The sequence below is a fragment of the Etheostoma spectabile genome, chromosome 1, assembly GCF_008692095.1.
Source record: "Etheostoma spectabile isolate EspeVRDwgs_2016 chromosome 1, UIUC_Espe_1.0, whole genome shotgun sequence".
In the NCBI taxonomy this organism is placed as follows: Eukaryota; Metazoa; Chordata; class Actinopteri; order Perciformes; family Percidae; genus Etheostoma; species Etheostoma spectabile.
In genome coordinates, this window is record NC_045733.1 from 4,782,538 (window position 1) to 4,799,103 (window position 16,566).

General features: G+C 43.1%; 1 protein-coding gene across 6 annotated transcripts in view; it reads left to right on the plus strand.

The window, feature by feature from the left end:
- gse1b (Gse1 coiled-coil protein b) overlaps nucleotides 1-12,708 on the plus strand; it is a 165,554-nt gene extending 152,846 nt beyond the window's left edge. For 5 of the 6 annotated variants that reach the window (XM_032504573.1, XM_032504667.1, XM_032504836.1 and 2 more), the window contains 13 exons: nucleotides 2,452-2,618; nucleotides 2,895-3,086; nucleotides 4,712-4,879; nucleotides 4,996-5,348; nucleotides 5,567-5,897; nucleotides 7,248-7,885; nucleotides 8,046-8,158; nucleotides 8,256-8,526; nucleotides 9,674-9,787; nucleotides 9,996-10,370; nucleotides 11,008-11,346; nucleotides 11,953-12,056; nucleotides 12,444-12,708. In XM_032504573.1, coding sequence (XP_032360464.1) covers nucleotides 2,452-2,618; nucleotides 2,895-3,086; nucleotides 4,712-4,879; nucleotides 4,996-5,348; nucleotides 5,567-5,897; nucleotides 7,248-7,885; nucleotides 8,046-8,158; nucleotides 8,256-8,526; nucleotides 9,674-9,787; nucleotides 9,996-10,370; nucleotides 11,008-11,346; nucleotides 11,953-12,056; nucleotides 12,444-12,584 — 3,306 coding nt within the window. In that variant the 3' untranslated portion in view covers nucleotides 12,585-12,708. The remainder of the gene's footprint in view (nucleotides 1-2,451; nucleotides 2,619-2,894; nucleotides 3,087-4,711; nucleotides 4,880-4,995; nucleotides 5,349-5,566; nucleotides 5,898-7,247; nucleotides 7,886-8,045; nucleotides 8,159-8,255; nucleotides 8,527-9,673; nucleotides 9,788-9,995; nucleotides 10,371-11,007; nucleotides 11,347-11,952; nucleotides 12,057-12,443) is intronic. The other variant, XM_032504582.1, reaches the window with a different exon arrangement.
- Nucleotides 12,709-16,566: the final 3,858 nt, after the last annotated feature.

Below are 16,566 nucleotides of genomic sequence, written 5' to 3' on the forward strand. Positions count from 1 at the left end.
AGATATTAAATTTGAATCTCACAGCACCACTATTTAATTTGCTGACATATTTTAGTATTTGTAGTAAATTTGTTCAATTTATGTATAGGCGACAAAACTTTTGTCTTGCCAAAATTTGACCTTTCTGTCTTGTTTAAATAATAAATCTTTTTTTAGTGAAACTAATTTATTTCAGTGCATTGAACATCATTTGGGAGGGTTTTAGCTTTTCATATGAGCTATTTCTTACACCAATTGATTAATTAAAAGTCAGGTTAGCAGGTGTTTCTACAAAATAGATAAGCGACAAGACTTTTGTCAGGGACTCTATAAATAGATTATAAACAGACTGCATGATTGTATTTGTCACAAAGGGTCTTTGTGGTGTAATGCCATCAAAGATGGTCAGTGAATTTTCTTATTTGGTCCCTTTCCAAAGCAACGACTTGATTTGTTGTTAAGTTGGGGCACAGATTGGTCTGCTCCTCACACATAACAATAGTTGTGTACTGTATCATATTATTCATAATAATACAGGTATCTTTTTTTATTATAATATAAAAAAAGAATATTGTGATAATGGCAATATTCTGACTTTTGCCTGTAAATTTGGCAACTGTTTAGATTTGCAATTTGTTGTTCTAATTATACCCTGACAAATTGTGATTATTTTAGGGCTAATCACCCAGCACTACACAACAAACTGTACTATCAGTAGTGTTAGTCAAGCAATGATGACACCTTTGCTAAACACTGATCACTTGGTTTTCAAAGCTGCCATCAGTGGGAGTATACTGGAGTGGACTGGAGAAATACACTCTGTGTGACTTCCTCTGCAAGTTCATGGGGGTTAAGAAAATAAACATGAATACAAGTGTATCTCTTGTCCCCCACACATACCATAAGGGCTTTTAAAGAAGATTTCCAGGCAACCACCCATCAACTATTGGTAGTGTCGGACAAGGAGGCAGATAAAGAAGAAGATACTTTGTGAAAAAAGGAGAAGGAGCAAACTGAGAGCCCGGCATCTTGTGTCTTCCAAGCTACAATCTGATATTGACCTCTATTGACATATATGAACCTCTTTTCCAGTCGGCTGCTGATTGGGAGGAAACGTCTACCATCTCTTTGGGCTCATAAAGCTTTGAAATGATGGAAGTGGCGTAATGGGTTTTTAGGGGCCAGGAGGTCTGAGGGAGTAGAGTGTCTTACAGTTTAGTGAAGCGCAACAAACAACAAGGAGAAAACAGTAACATTAAACAACAGCAACGTGGGGGCATCTTAGAAACAAAGGGGGAGTCTAAACATTAGAGGCGTTTAAGATTGGATGTGAGCGCATCAGTGTTAGCCTGGGTCAGTGGCTGCAGACAAGGACATCTAAGTAATGGTTCCTTAAATTGGATTTATTTTATCAGAGGCAGTAGTGAGAGAGAGGACAGTGCTGCTGTAAGATCTCTTTCTAATCCCAGGGATCCCAGAGGTTAATTTAGTGGGGCAAGAACTGCCTTCTCCTCTCAATGTTTTGATCTCTATATTCCTTTTCTTCCTTCTTTCTGTTTTTCCTAGTTGTTCCCTTGCCAACTTCAACTTGAATTCTCGTTTTGTGGGATGAGATAACTTTTCCACTCTACCTGTGAAAATCCTTCTTGACTATATCCATCCATAAACGATTTCCTTGTACAACTAACAAGGGTTGTAAGTTTCTCTGTTCTACTATTGCATTTGTAGGCAGAGGGGGGAAAAAAATCTTCAGAAAATGCACTCCCACAGCAGGATTTTTTGTAGCTCTTAAACGGTGTATGTGCCTGCTGAGTGTGTTTGTGTGTGTGTTTGTTGTGGTATTGGATAAGTGAGACCAGGCTTGCTGCCAAACAGTGAGAGGGAGGTGAAAGGAAAAAGAAGAGAAACGGAGGCAGAAGGATGTTGCTTTTTGGGCTTTGTTGTCTCTTAGATGTGTTTCAGTTATACATACGCACGCACAACACACACACACACACACACCACACACACACACACACACACACACACACACACACACCACACACACACACACACACACACACAACACACACACACACAACTTTGCTGAGATCCAAGTCATCATCTTTCTAGAATTACTGTTGTTGCACATCTACCATTACCTCATCCTCATCCATCATGAGGAAGACATCTCTGGTTTACAATTAGAGCAAAGCAGTAAGGTCGTTTTTCTACCAGTCTCTGCCTGCTTGCTTCGGTTTGTCATATATCCCCCTCTGAGAAATGTTGATCCTTCCATTTTTACAGGGGGGTGGTTTGTGTGAGAAAGTGAATTAAATGCCTGAGGTACAAAGAGCCAGTGAGGGAGGGAGCTTCACCAGAAACAGGCCTGTTCTTTCCCGCACAGGAGAGGCTCCATGAGCATTGACAAGCGTGACGGTCACATGTCTTCACGAACAATGACTTAGACTCTCTCTGTGGATCTCTCTCCAGGCTGACTCAGGGCCTCGTGGGGCCAGCAGAGAACGTCTGGGTGCAGAGGGGAACCTCCCACAGGAAAAGGGTGGCCCCTCAGTCCCTGCCCACCTCCTGGGAAACCCCTATGCCTTTGGTCTCACCCCCGGTGCTGTCATGCAGGATTCACGTTTCCAGCCACTCAAGTGAGTCACACACTGGGTCTCTGGATTTGAGGAGTTTTCATGTTTTCAATTTAAGGACGTTTCTACCTGCATTATTATAAGTGCATGAGCAATAATTCATGTAGATACTATACTCACTGGAATCAGATAAAACAAATGAGAAACATTTGTCTTGTTGCTGTTGGTGCTGAGACACAATTAGTTTTATGAAGTATGTGTGTACAACAATGGACACATACAAATCAATCTAATCATAGCTTTGCTCTATTGTGCCCCTACCCCCTCTCCTACCTTCAGTCTGCCCAGACAGTTGCCTAATGCAGTCCCCCCTGGTCATGTACCAGAAGAATACCTCCGTGGTTTCCGGCCCTATGCCACAACCGAGGATGCCCTCCGCATGCCCTCTTTGCCCTTAGGCCTGGACCCCGCTGCTGCAGCTGCCTACTACCACCCCAGCTACCTGCCCCACCCCTCCTTCACTCCATACAGGTAAGCTTCTCCAATTATTTGTTTTGTTGACTTGGCACCCATTTCCTCAGAGAGCAAATTGTGCAAACCAGTGCATATGACTTAACCAAGTATATGCTTAGACAGGCAGTAAACACATTAATGTATAGCTGACGTTGAATTCATGTTACCAGAGGTAAAATATTGATGTTCTATGTTTGTATATTTATTAAACTAGGGGGAGAGAGATTTCATTGATGTATGAGAGATGAAGAGAGATTTGACTTAGATAGATGGCAGTACAAATGAAAAAAGCAGGTTCCAGGTAAACAAAAAGCAAAGTAACAATGCAAATAACAGATTTAAAATAATCAAACTCGTAGTATCATCATGGACAAGAAGGAGGTGTGTTAAAACAAAGATCACAGAGTATCACTTTAAACAGATGCATCCTTGCACTGAACACTGGGGTACCTCTTTGCAACCCGTAGCAGAGTTTATCATATGGATGCACTTAGTCCTAAATTACAGCTTTATGTATAATCTGACAGACTGCTGCTAAGAATCCTCTGTTTGAAAATATCCTGGACAGCTGTGTCAATATGCTTTTAAGAGATTGATTAAAAAATACATATACATAATTTCTGATTGCCAAAGGCTGCAGTAATGCCATTTACTACCCTCAGAGCTGCTGTAATGATGCTTTATTGCTTACTAAATTACAGTGCAGTTCTTCATAAATCAAGGAGAAGCTTTACACTTATTTGACAGTTTTTTTTGGGTGCCTCATGTTTTTTGCAGTATTAGACAAACAGAACTCGGTATTTACTTTATTAATGAACAAGTTTTATGTATTTTAAAGCGTCTTAAACCAAGCCAGTTAATAGCAAGACCCATTTTTCTTGTCTTTAGCCGAGCTAGGTTATGCCTATGAATAATATATGAACATCCAAAAGAGAGCCACGGCTGGTTTTGCCACTTATCTCTATATATAACTGGAGCTTCTTCATGCATGCTTTGTGGGAAATTACCATAAAGGAATCCCGGAGCTGTTAATGCATTTGAGAAAAGATGTATCCTGCTCAATACTGTGGTTTATTCATTCTCTCATAAAATGGTTTGTGTTTTAGGTACTTTCTAAAGTCCCTTTTTGAGGAGACAGCCCAGTGATCATAAAGACAAAATGCCAGCAGCAGAAAATCTAGGCCTAATGTTTGTTAAAAAAAGATACATTCATTTTAAATGTATACTTTCTATGATCATGTAGACTGTGTGTGTGTTGAGAAGGACCTTGCTTGCTTTGGGCTGTCACACAGGCTGCGTGCCCCTGGTCTGTCAACCTAGCAAAATCAGAGGACTGCAGCGCCCATCACACACTGCTCTGTAATGGATTTAATGAGGGGATGAGCAGTGGATGTCATACACATACATAAAAACACACAGTTGTGGATCAACACACAGCACAGTCTCTTGCTAGCTGCTGTGTGATGATTGAGGTTAGCTGACAGACACTGCTGCTTTCTTAAAAGATGGAAGACCCTTTGATGTTGCTTCTTTGAGAGATGGAGGCGCACAGGTTAATGAAAGTGGATGCTACACTGTCACACAGAGAGACTGACTTATTCTCTTTTTCTGTCTTTTTCTTTTATGTAATCCTTCTCTCCCAGGATGGATGACCCGTTCTGCCTCTCTGCTTTGAGGTCACCTTTCTATCAGCTGCCAGGAGGGGGAGCGTTACCTCCCATCCATCCCTCTGCTGTTCACATGCACCTACCTGGGGTCCGCTACCCTGGAGACTTTACGCACCCCTCACTGTCAGCACTGCAGTCTGAAAGGTAAAGTCCCCTTAATTTACGTCAATGTACAGTCACAAGTGCATGCACACAATAAATCTTAGCAGTGTGCCATGATTTCTTTTGGATTTCACTGACCTCTTCTTTCTTCTTTTAAGGCTTCAGCTGGAGGATGAGCTGCGGCAGAGAGAGAGGGAGCGTGAACGAGAACGGGAGCGCGAAAAAGAGAGAGAACGTGAGGCAGAGAGAGAGAAAGAGCGGGAGAGAGAACGAGAGCGGGAGCGAGAGCGGGAGAAAGAGCTAGCGAGGGAGAGAGAGCGCGAGCGGGAAAGAGAGCGAGAGAGGGAGAGAGAAAGGGAGAAGGAACTGGAGAGGCAGAAGGAGAGAGCACTGAGGGAGAAGGAGCTGCAAGCGTCCAAGGCCATGGAGAGCCACTATCTGGCTGAGCTCCATGCCATGAGGGGGCAGGAAGATCGAAACAAGCCTGAGAGACTCACCCCTAATCGGACTGGTATGTGTCCGTGCTGCCCCTGTAGCTTTCTTAAGCTACAATCATACTGCCTATAAACACGTGTCTCTATAAACACTTCATATCAACCAGAGACAAAAACAATTAGTTGATAAATGAATGAGACCAAAAAAAATATTTATTGATCACCAGTTATACTAATAATCATTAGTTGCTGCCTTAATATCAACATTTTTAATCTGACCTTTCTCCCTCTGCAGATAAAACCAAAGAGCCCACCCCTCCAGCCCCCAAACCAGTCCCACCAGGACTCCATTCTTCAATGGTCCAACCACATCATCCCATCCCAGGTCTAATCTCAGGCCACGGCCTCTACATAGGGTCCAGCGCTGTAGGGACGGGGCTCTCTGCCTCAATGATAGCTCAGAGGGCAAATGAGGAGGAGAGGTGGTTGGCGCGGCAACGTAAGCTGCGGCAGGAGAAAGAGGATCGTCAGTACCAGGTGTCTGAATTCCGCCAGCAGGTTCTGGAGCAGCACTTGGACTTGGGCCGTCCAGCTGATGCACCAGAACACAGGACAGACTCACACAGGTGAGACATTGCAGACCAGCCACCATTTACAGAAAATTCAAACCTACTTACAGTTTTTAACCACATGCCATGATGGTATTTATTTCCACATGACTTGGCAATTGATTTTTTTTGTTTGAGTTGTTATGCCCAGGGTATTTGACAAAGACACGTAGTTGTCTGCTCTGAGAATGCATGCATGTTTTCAGTGCAAACACTATTTTTGGGGTGTTTTGCTGTCTGTCTCTGCTAGCCTTGTTGGGACTGTTGTGCCTGTGTTCTGAAGCCTCAGAAGCTGGCAGGCTTTAGAAGTTTTTTTTCAGGCAGGACTGAAAAAAAAGATAAACCATGTCAGAAGCATCACATCTATTCTATTTCTGTCCATGCTTCCTCCCAGGTCTGACATGTAGGCAAACAGGCAGTTTAGGTGTTAATGCATGTGTAATGTGGGGTCCTGATGACTGCTTTTTTATAAGTAGTGGGTAGGAGTTTCAAACAGGCTGTGAGTGGGACTGCTAGCATACACAAAGGCTAATTCTCTAATCCTCTCAACCTTGCACAGCATAAGCCCACTGCTTACCCTTCTTTGTTACTGTGCCAGTGTTTGTGTTGTTGTGTGTGATTCAAAAGTGAGGCTGTGGTTAATGCTGAACTGGTAGGACAGGAGCAATACACACGTCTGCTATTAGTAACCCTAGGGTATAATCTCAGAATCACAGCTCACAGGCTGCAGATTGCAGATAACAAACCTTTGCTCACTCACACATATATACAGAAATGCAAACAGAAACAGGGGGGCATCGATAATTTGACTGGTCGTGCAGTGTGTGCTCCTGCCAGGTTTGATTTGGAAAAATGCTCGAGAAAGTTTCCATCAGCCATCTGCCTTTCTTTCTTCCTGACTTTTGCCACCATACTATCTCTTTTCACCCTTGTTCCCTCTTTATATAATAATCCATCATTCTCCTTACCCACCCTATGTCAATCCTTTTCTTATTGTCTTTTCTTATATTTCTCCTGGCCTCTTTGTGTGTGTGTGTGTGGTGTGTGTGTGTGTGTGTGTGTGTGTGTGTCACACTACAAGGACTGAACAGATCAAAAAAGGTCTGTGCATCTGGAGGACATGTGGTGTGCCTTGGCCATCCTCACTCTGCTCTGGGCTACTCTGTCTGAGCTTGATAACACTGCTTTGCCACACAAACCCACAGACATTCTGACGGGGATGGAGGGAAATAGGCCAGGCATGTAAGCGCTATGGTGTGTCGTATGGGGCGATTGGAAAACACTATTAATCCATTTCAGAGGAGGTATGGGTGTTGTCCAGTATTTCTAACAATTAAATATGACACCTGTTCCATTGTATCTGTACAGATCCATACCAAATCACCATGAACCAGGAAGCCGGGACCTCCACCCTCACTTAGGTGCACCTCCACCCCTCATCTCCCCCAAACCTCCTCAGCCACCACGTGAACACCACCCTCCCACCACCCTGTGGAACCCTGCATCTCTTATAGAAACCACCTCAGAGTCTAGACGTAACCACGAGCCCTCAGGGATGGGACACTATGACCTCAGTCGGCTGCCCCCAGGACCCTCCAAATATGAAGACGGAGCCCGAAGGAGAGAAGGGGGTGCAATTGAGAAGTATCCCCCTCTGAGAGGTCCTCCGGGCCTTCCGGAACCCAGCACATTCCTTGCTGATCTGGAGAAATCGACCCAGTCCTTCTTCAGCCAGCAGAGGGCATCATTGTCCCTGTCTAGCCAGTATGAATTGGAGGGAGCAATGAAAAGCAATTCTGGAATAAAGAGCCTCCAGGGATACCCGGGACACAGTAGACAAGGACAAGGGCTAGAAATGGTCTCCGGCCTAGGGATGGGACAGGTAGCCACACTGGAGATGGGTCCAGACACAATGCTGATCTATGACGAATTCCTTCAGCAGCATCGAAGGCCTGTCAGCAAGCTGGACCTGGAGGAGAAAAGGAGAAGGGAGGCCAGGGAGAAAGGTACTGCTCACCATGGACATACTTTTGCACTATTCCTGATCACATACACTCTTACCATGCTTTGAATAATCATAGGCTATAGCTTGATGTCTGTTTCAGTCTTTTTTTATTAGATTATTTAAAAGTGGGGTGTCAGTAGTGACCTCTTTGCTTGCTGTAGGTTATTACTATGAGCTGGATGACTCATATGATGAGAGTGATGATGAGGAGGTGAGAGCCCATCTCAGGAGAGTAGCAGAGCAGCCCCCACTCAAACTGGATGACTCCACAGAGGTAAAACCCCTGCCAACACATACGCTTTCTGTGTTTTCCACAAGCACTCATGACAAAACATTGCACTAAGATTTCATTTTTCCCCCTCACTTCACAGAAACTGGACTTCCTGGGAGTGTTTGGCCTGACCACGGTGGGCCAACGAGATGAGTTGGTGCAGCAAAAAAGAAGGAAAAGGCGGAGGAGGCTCAGAGAGCGTAGCCCCTCACCCCCTGTCTCACACTCGAAACGCTCTCCTCCTCTTCCTCCTCTCCAACTCAGCACGCGCTTCACCCCTGAGGAAATGGACCGAGCACCAGAGCTGGAGGATAAGAAGCGGTTCCTCACCACGTTCAGACTGTCCCATGTCACTATACAGCAGAGGAGAGGTAAGGGAATGTGTAGTAATAAACTGATTTAGCCCAGTGTATGGAGAAGATCCTCCATCCCACCCTTCTGATTTACTTAAAAAAAGTACTTAAAAACCTAGTAATAAATATATATTGGGTGACTGTGTCTAACTCTTTATATCGCTCTTTTGTTGCTTACAAACCGTTTTCTTTAATTATGTTTCAAAAACTATGATAATTAGTGGAAGACTTAACTATGCGTAACAATGCCTCTTAGATATCCTTAATGAAATAAACAATGGCTCCCTCCCTGCGCCAAGGATGCTAACGGCCTTCAGTGGTAAAATATCAGAATTGAGTGAAGGAAATATTTTGTTTTGACATTGATGAATACTTGAACATTATCGCAAGGCATAGAAGAGCACACGTCAGTGTGGCTCAGCAAGCTGGTTAGAACCCACTACAGAAGCTACCCAGTGCCTTTCACATAGAAAAGGCCATAGAAACATCCCCCATCCATCACTCATATGTCTCTACTCTATGACATCTCATTTCAACAGTTAAGTATAAGACTGATTACGTGCTCATTTAGCTTTTAGAAATTAGTAGTTATTCTCAGTCTGCTCTTTAGCTCGCTGATACTTCACTTTAGCTGAGCTCTGCCTGCTTTAAATGCACTGTGATCTCATTAACATTTTGACTCATAAAGGGGTCAAACAAGGATCATGCCAACAATGGATGCATAGTATAATGCTTTACACTGCCCTAGGTACAAAGGTGGACTTGTGGCAAGGTTCTGTTTGTAGACACTTGCAGTTATACATGCACGCACACACACACACACACACACACACACACACACACACACACACACACACACACACACACACACACACACACACACACACACACACACTCTGATAAGGAATTGGGAGGGGCAGCAGTGGGTTTACAGTGATCCTCTTGATTTACCGTTTGCTGCCTACAGATGGCAGCGCACTGCCACCCACACTGTCAGGCCACACTCAACCTTCTTTTAAACACACAACACACGACACACACAACACACACACACACACACACACAACACACTCACACACACACACAAAGAGAGAGAAATAGATGTTTATGAAATTGTGAGTAAGATACATATAGAGAGGACTAACTTATTGTCTCTGTCTCTTAGATAATGAAAGGGTAGTGGAGCTGCTTCAGGCCATTAAAGAAAAGAGCGTAACCTTGGATACCATCAGGCATGCCCCTTATCCACTGTGTAAGAGCCCTGCAGCACAGATTTCTGGTGAGACACATGCTAATAAACATAATCATACTATCATATAACATATCACACTTTCTCATCCATAAAAAAGATTAGGATAGTGCAGCATTTGTTTATTTGTATAAAGTAGAGGCATCTAAATTAATTACAAATTTTAATTGCTGCGTTCCATCTGTAGTAATGTGGATCTTGACCTCATCATGACTAATACACGTTCAAATGATTGCAGATTCTGCATTTGCCCAGCCTTCCTCTGAATCAGAAGGCCACCACAGTGTCCGACCGCATAGCCCCTCCTCACAATGCCCAGCGTCCCCCAATGGTCATCCTAAACCCCTTGGGGAGACATTAAGACCAAAGCAACCCCCTTCTCCAGCTGTCTACCCAGACAAGGCCCGGGGGCCCAGTGAGGGACCGGTCTCTAAAAAGAGCTCCAGCCTGCTGAACAGCTTGCGGCCCCCACTTCCCCTGCAGGCTAAAGAGGGACCTCACAGCGTCAACGGACGCACCAAACCCTGGGACAGCTTTACCCCGGAGGAATTTGCCCAGCAGTTCCATGAATCTGTGCTTCAGTCCACTCAGAAGGCTCTGCAGAAACATAAAGGTAAGCCGCACAGGAGACCACATTTCAGCAACAAGACAGGTCTGCCAGGAACATCATTTTTTCCCCAGTAAATCAATAAATCATTTAGTCAGAAAACATCTGGAAATTATGAAAAATGGCCATCAAAATGTTCCGGGGTGATGTCTTCAGATGATAGGCTGTCTAACCAACAGTCCAAAACCTAAAAAGCAGCAAATCTTCACATTTGAGAAGCTCAAACCAGCAAATGTTTGGTATTTTTGCATGATAGATGAACTTAACAGTTTAATCTCGTTGACTCCTGTTTTTTGTTTTTTTTATTGAATTCACCACTTAAAAATTGTTTCTTGGGCTTCTATGATAGTAAATTGAATATCTTTTACTTTTTGGACTGGCAATTTAAAGACGTCACCTTGGTCTCGTAGAAATTCTGACAGACATTTCTCACAACTTTTTTTGCCAATTTGTAGACCACCGGATTGATTGATTGATTGATTGATTAATTAATTGCAAAAACAATCAGCAGATTAACCAATAATGGAAACAATCGTTATTTGTATCCCTAGATTAATCGACTAACCCTTTCACCAATATTGAAATTAATTTGAAAAATGATGAAATACGTAAAACATTCCCTTTCTCCCATCTTGTCCTTCAGGTGGAGCCATGGCGATGTCGGAGTCGTCCCACCTCCAGGAGTCCTCTGTACACTACAACATTCCAGAGCTTCAGAGCGTCCCGGGCCGGCCGCCGCATTCACAATCACAATCTCACTCCAATGCACATTCATTTCCCCATCCGCTCTCACATGCTCACCCTCAGCCCAACGGGCAGCACTTCTCTGTAGCCCTGCACCGGGAGGCCTCAGGGACGAGGGAGGACATGTCCGGTCCAGAGGAGGAAGAGGAGGAAGAGGATGAGGAGGAAGAGGAGGCTCCTCCTTCCAAGTGGCAGGGGATTGAATCTATATTTGAAGCTTATCAGGAACATGTTGAAGGTAAGCTGCCACAGAGAACATGAAGTGAGTACAGTCACAAATTGTTTGGTGATGGAAATCAATACAAATGAATAGACTTGATATTCAACAGTTGTTGTAGTGTTCTCGTCACTAGAGGGCAGTATTCACCATTCCACAACTCAGTCATGTGCAAATAAATGTGTGATCTGAACTGCCATTTCAATTTTATACGTTTTCAATAAATAGCCACAATAGTTTGCGCTTTGTATGGTTCCTTCAATTATTTTAAAGAGCAAAAATAAGCACTTTTGAATTAAAAAAACATATCTCACCTTCAATATTTGAGCCTATGTACTTTACTAACCTTGCCAATGAACTATAAGGACAAAAAAAACAAATCACCAAAAATGAAATTCATTTGTTCATTTATCATTAGGTAAAATTATGCAATTAATCTTGATTTTGATTTTAGGTCATATCGTGCACTTCAGTGGTGAAGTAGCCTTGTAGCATTTGCAAATGGTCTGGATTCTGCAAAGGGGTCAATGTTCACTGCACTCTTTTTTTTTTCTTCTTTTTTTTTTAACCCCCAACTCATTTGTTTTTTTTCTTCCCTATTTTCTCTCATTTGGCAATGTCTTCTAGAGCAAAGTTTGGAGCGACAAGTGTTGCAGAGCCAGTGTCGAAGACTAGAAGCTCAGAATTACAACCTCAGTCTGACTGCTGAACAGCTGTCTCATAGCATGGGGGTAAGATGTATGCACACGCCACTTATTGTGCCTCCTAACACACTTGACATCACCTCTAAGCCCAAACTCATCAATACCTACCTGCTACACATTTCCTTTCTCCACGTGCTTCTTTGAGTGTAAATTAGATACACCTCTATAATCCTTGAAATAGATGCTTTCCCTCTTGAAGATTGATACAAATATATCATGCAGGTAGTGACTTGAAGGACAGCACCGTATTCTTTATTATTCTCACATTGCGAATTCTCCTTTATTTTTCCCCACCCTTGCATTGATGCCATGCAACTGAAATCCCTAAAAATTGTCATTGTTGTAATTTCCAGTTATACTGACTATATAACTTATATTTTATTTGTCTTCCTTCTCTTCCACCCTGGTCTGCAGGAGATGATGTCCCAGAGACAGAAGCTGGCAGTTGAAAGGGACAAGCTACAAGCAGAGCTGGAGCACTTCAGGAAGTGTTTGACACTGCCACAGACACACTGGCCGAGAGGGAGCCATTACAAGGGCTACCCTCCAAGGTGACCCCAATACGCCAACCTGATGGCCGCCAGGCCCCCAGCCACCTCCCCTTTCAGACTGACACCCAGAGTTTATTTTTTATGGTCTGGTCCACATGGCTATATAGAGGAGAATATGGCTGGCTAGATGAGATGAATGAATGAATTGAGTGAATGGATGTATGCTAGATGAATGCACAGGAGACAGGACCATACAGTGAAGGACAGGCAGTCTTTGGATTGTGGCCAGCCAGGGACTGTGTCGCAAGCCACTAACGTGTGCCAATGTAGCCAACCCAGAGAGCATGGGGCAGGAGTACCTGAAGATCAACACACATGCACCTACTTGTCACACATTCTTCAGTCGCCTGCTGCTCTAGTGTTCGGTCCCTGCGTCCCTCACCGCCACAGCTACACAGACAATCCTGCCAATGAGGGAGCAGCTACCCCACGAGGGGTGTCAAGAGACTTGAACGCTCCAAAAGCCTCTGGCCAGTCGGGACTGATTTTATCACAGTGGCCATGTGAGCTTTTAAACTGGAAATGCACTTAAGAATAAAAGTACAGTAAAAACTACCTGGTGGTACTGCGTTAAAACAAAGAACTGTTCAAATTAGGGAAGAAGTTAGAAAATGCACATTTTTGGAAAGAATTAAGGAAATGTTTTATTTCGAAATAGAAAATTTGAGAATTAAGAATTTTAAAAGGTGCTTCAGCCTTGTATTGTATATAATATGAAGACTTAAAAGAATTTTGTATGTTTTTATTACTTTAATCATTGTTCTTTTAAAGAAAAAGCCTGCCATTTTTATATGTTTATGCTTTTTTGGGTTGAAAAGAAAGCCGTGCTTTTAGTGTTTGTACTGCTGCTGGCCAGAACAGCTCATTTTGAGACATTTAACAGAGTAAGAGAGAGAACAGGACAAACTCCTCCTCTTACTCACTCCCGACACCGCCACAACCACCTCATCTAGCATCTGAGCTCAGCAAAGCTTGCTTAGAGGTCCTGAGCCATGGCTCCTGCCCTCTTATCCCCCTCCTTCACAGCAACATGTGTCTCTCTGTTTTAATGCCCATCAAATCCTTTGGTCAGCTTCACAGCTACCGGCATGACTAGTTAGCTTGTGATATTGTCATACAGAAACAATAAGAGATCCACAGCGACATAATTCTTTTTTTTTTTTTTTTTTACTTTGATAGCTTGACATACTTGATTATTTTATAAAGACATGAAGAGTCTCTTAAGCAGCCAGGTTCTTGATGCTTTATCCTACCATTGGACCTTTCACTTCACTTTGTATGACATTATACAGCATTGGACTCCAATAATGACGGTTTGCATATTGTTACGCCTTACAAGCCCTATCAGCAGTCATGACACAGTGAGGACACAGTGCCAAAATAAAATAAAAAGGTAGCATTTTGGCTTCTTAAGTTTCAATTGAATTGCAATAAGGTAGCCAAACATTCACAACAGAATGGCCATCTTCCACTGGTGAATACCTTTGACCCCACTCATCTCCTACTTGCATTCACCCCTTTTTAGGACTTCCATAATCCAAAGTTGCCAACATGTTAAAAAGACTCGAAATCACACAAAAAGCAGATGCAAACTGGGCATTCCTAGTACATATTAAATGATTGATTTACCTGGCCTCCTACCCGTTAACAACCTTGACCCGCTATTCATCTTCCTCGTCAGCTCTGCTTTGAGATTCAGCCAAATGTTTTACACTGACTTTCTACCTTCTACGTAACTCATGTTGCCTCAGCCTTTGGTTGAATGTGCAATTAAAGACCCCCAAAGGCCAGCAAAGGGGTGAAATCATTGTTTAGAAGGGCTGAAGAAGCTACGGCAGAGGGACAGTGGGTGTAAAAAGAGTGGGGGATTTCAGTATTTCAAAGTTAAAAAAAAAAAAGTAAACTGAAAATGTGTAGAAAGTTAAGTTATAAAGACAGAAGAACAGCTACCCCCTACATACAGTATATTAGTCATAAGTGCCTCAAGAATTTGGGAGCATGTGAATGAGTTGCAGACCACATGACATTCTACACATACCACCAGTGATCAGGGACTTTACATCTAAGTGTCTACTGTATGTCTCACACCTTTCAAATATGTGCATGCCAAGTACCGACACCCAATTCCTTTGTCTAAATGCATCTCTGAAAACCGATTTAATCATGACACCTTTTTATAAGTTAATGAGGCCCAATCCAGTTCAGAGGAACAGGTGAATACAGAATGTAGTCTGTCATTTTTACAGAGCAGAATAGGAATGCTGAGGTAGGCTGCCAGTGACCTGGGGAGGGAGGTGCAGTACAGTGAGCCCCTTACCCAGCCACCCTGTGTTTCAAACCATGCACGCCCATGCAATAGCCCCATACTCAGTGGAGGATGTCTAGATGCTGTGAAATCCTGTTTTTAAAATGTACTTGTTTGAATTCATTGTAATGTAATATATTCTTTGTTGAATGTAGTAATTAGGTATTTATGAATATATGGCTGTGATTTCAGACAAAAAAGAAAATAAAATATTTCAAAAATGTTAAAATATCAACCTTTGTCTGTTTGTGGATAGATTGCGAATTTCAGGGGAGGGTAGAACACTAAAATCAACCATACAGTGGGGCTCGAAAGTTTGGGCCCTCCCAGGTAAAAATTTGTGTTAATGTGCATAAAGAAGCCAAGAAAAGATGGAAAAATCTCCAAAAGGCATCAAATGACAGATTAGATAATTGTATAATATGTCACAAAAAGTTAAATTTTATTTCCATCATTTACACTTTCAAAATAAAACTAAAAAATGGCGCCTGCAAGTTTGGGCACCCTGCAGAGTTTCTAGCATGCACCTCCCCCTTTGGAAAGCTGAGACCTGACAGGGTCATGGATAGTTCTCAATCTTCGTCTGGAAAGACCAGGTGTTGTTAATCTTAAGGTTTTAAATACCCAGACTCATCTGACCTTGCCCCAACAATCAGCACCATGTGTTCTTCTAAGCAGTCGTCTAGAAAACTGAAAAAAGTTGACGCTCACAAAGCAGGAGAAGGCTGTAAGAAGATAGCAAAGGTTTTTTTTAGATGCCAATATAATGAAATTAAGAAATGGCAGTCATCAGGAACAGTGGAAGTTAAAGCAAGATCTGGACTGACCTCACACATGGAGTTGGTACAGGGATGCTGTTCTGCGGCTCGCCACAGCTGCTAAAAGAGAACCTATTATCCTGCTTTTCAGCATCACATTAGTACTCTTGTGATCTCATAGAATATGTTTACAAGCATTGACGTTCAAAAAACATGTTTCGCATACTGTCCATTGCTGCAGTGCTTCTAACCTAAAACAGTTTGTCTGAGCTCTTGGCCCACCTTCCTAAAAAGCCCAGTCTGCTCTGATTAGTCAATCAAATTCAGACAGGCCACTGAACAGGCTGGGCTTGCTCAGGTAACCTGAATGGGCAGCACGTTTGAAAAACTGGGCTGGCATTCTCATCAGTCACAGCACTAATGGCGTTTTACCATTAATGGTATCTGCTCACCTCGCCAGCGGTGCCCTGTCCTTCTTTTTCTATTGTAGATCAGTGCGTGAGGCGAGCCGTGGCTGGTCGTCACTGCTGTGACGTAACGTAACACACACACACACAACGTTGAAGGTGTGTTGTTTTTGATTCTCGGCATGTGGCTGTTTGCCACAATCAGAAGACAAATTTAGTTTCAAAAGCAGCTGGAGGTAGCAAAAAATAAAACTCTGGCTAAACTGTTTAAACACAGCGGGTTTGTTCAGGACACTCCCGTCTGGCGCTAGCAATGACGACGCAGTGAATAGTGACGATTTGCCGACCAATCACTAATCTGCAGGTTTCACGTCACCTTTTGGTCGCCTCAGCTCGCTTGGAACCTTGGCTAATGTGGTACTAAAAAAAAAAGTACCAGTTAGCAGGTACCAGGGACTTTTTTTTTGGAATGGAATACCAAAAAAGTAGAGTCGAGTAGGTACCATGCCGTGGGAA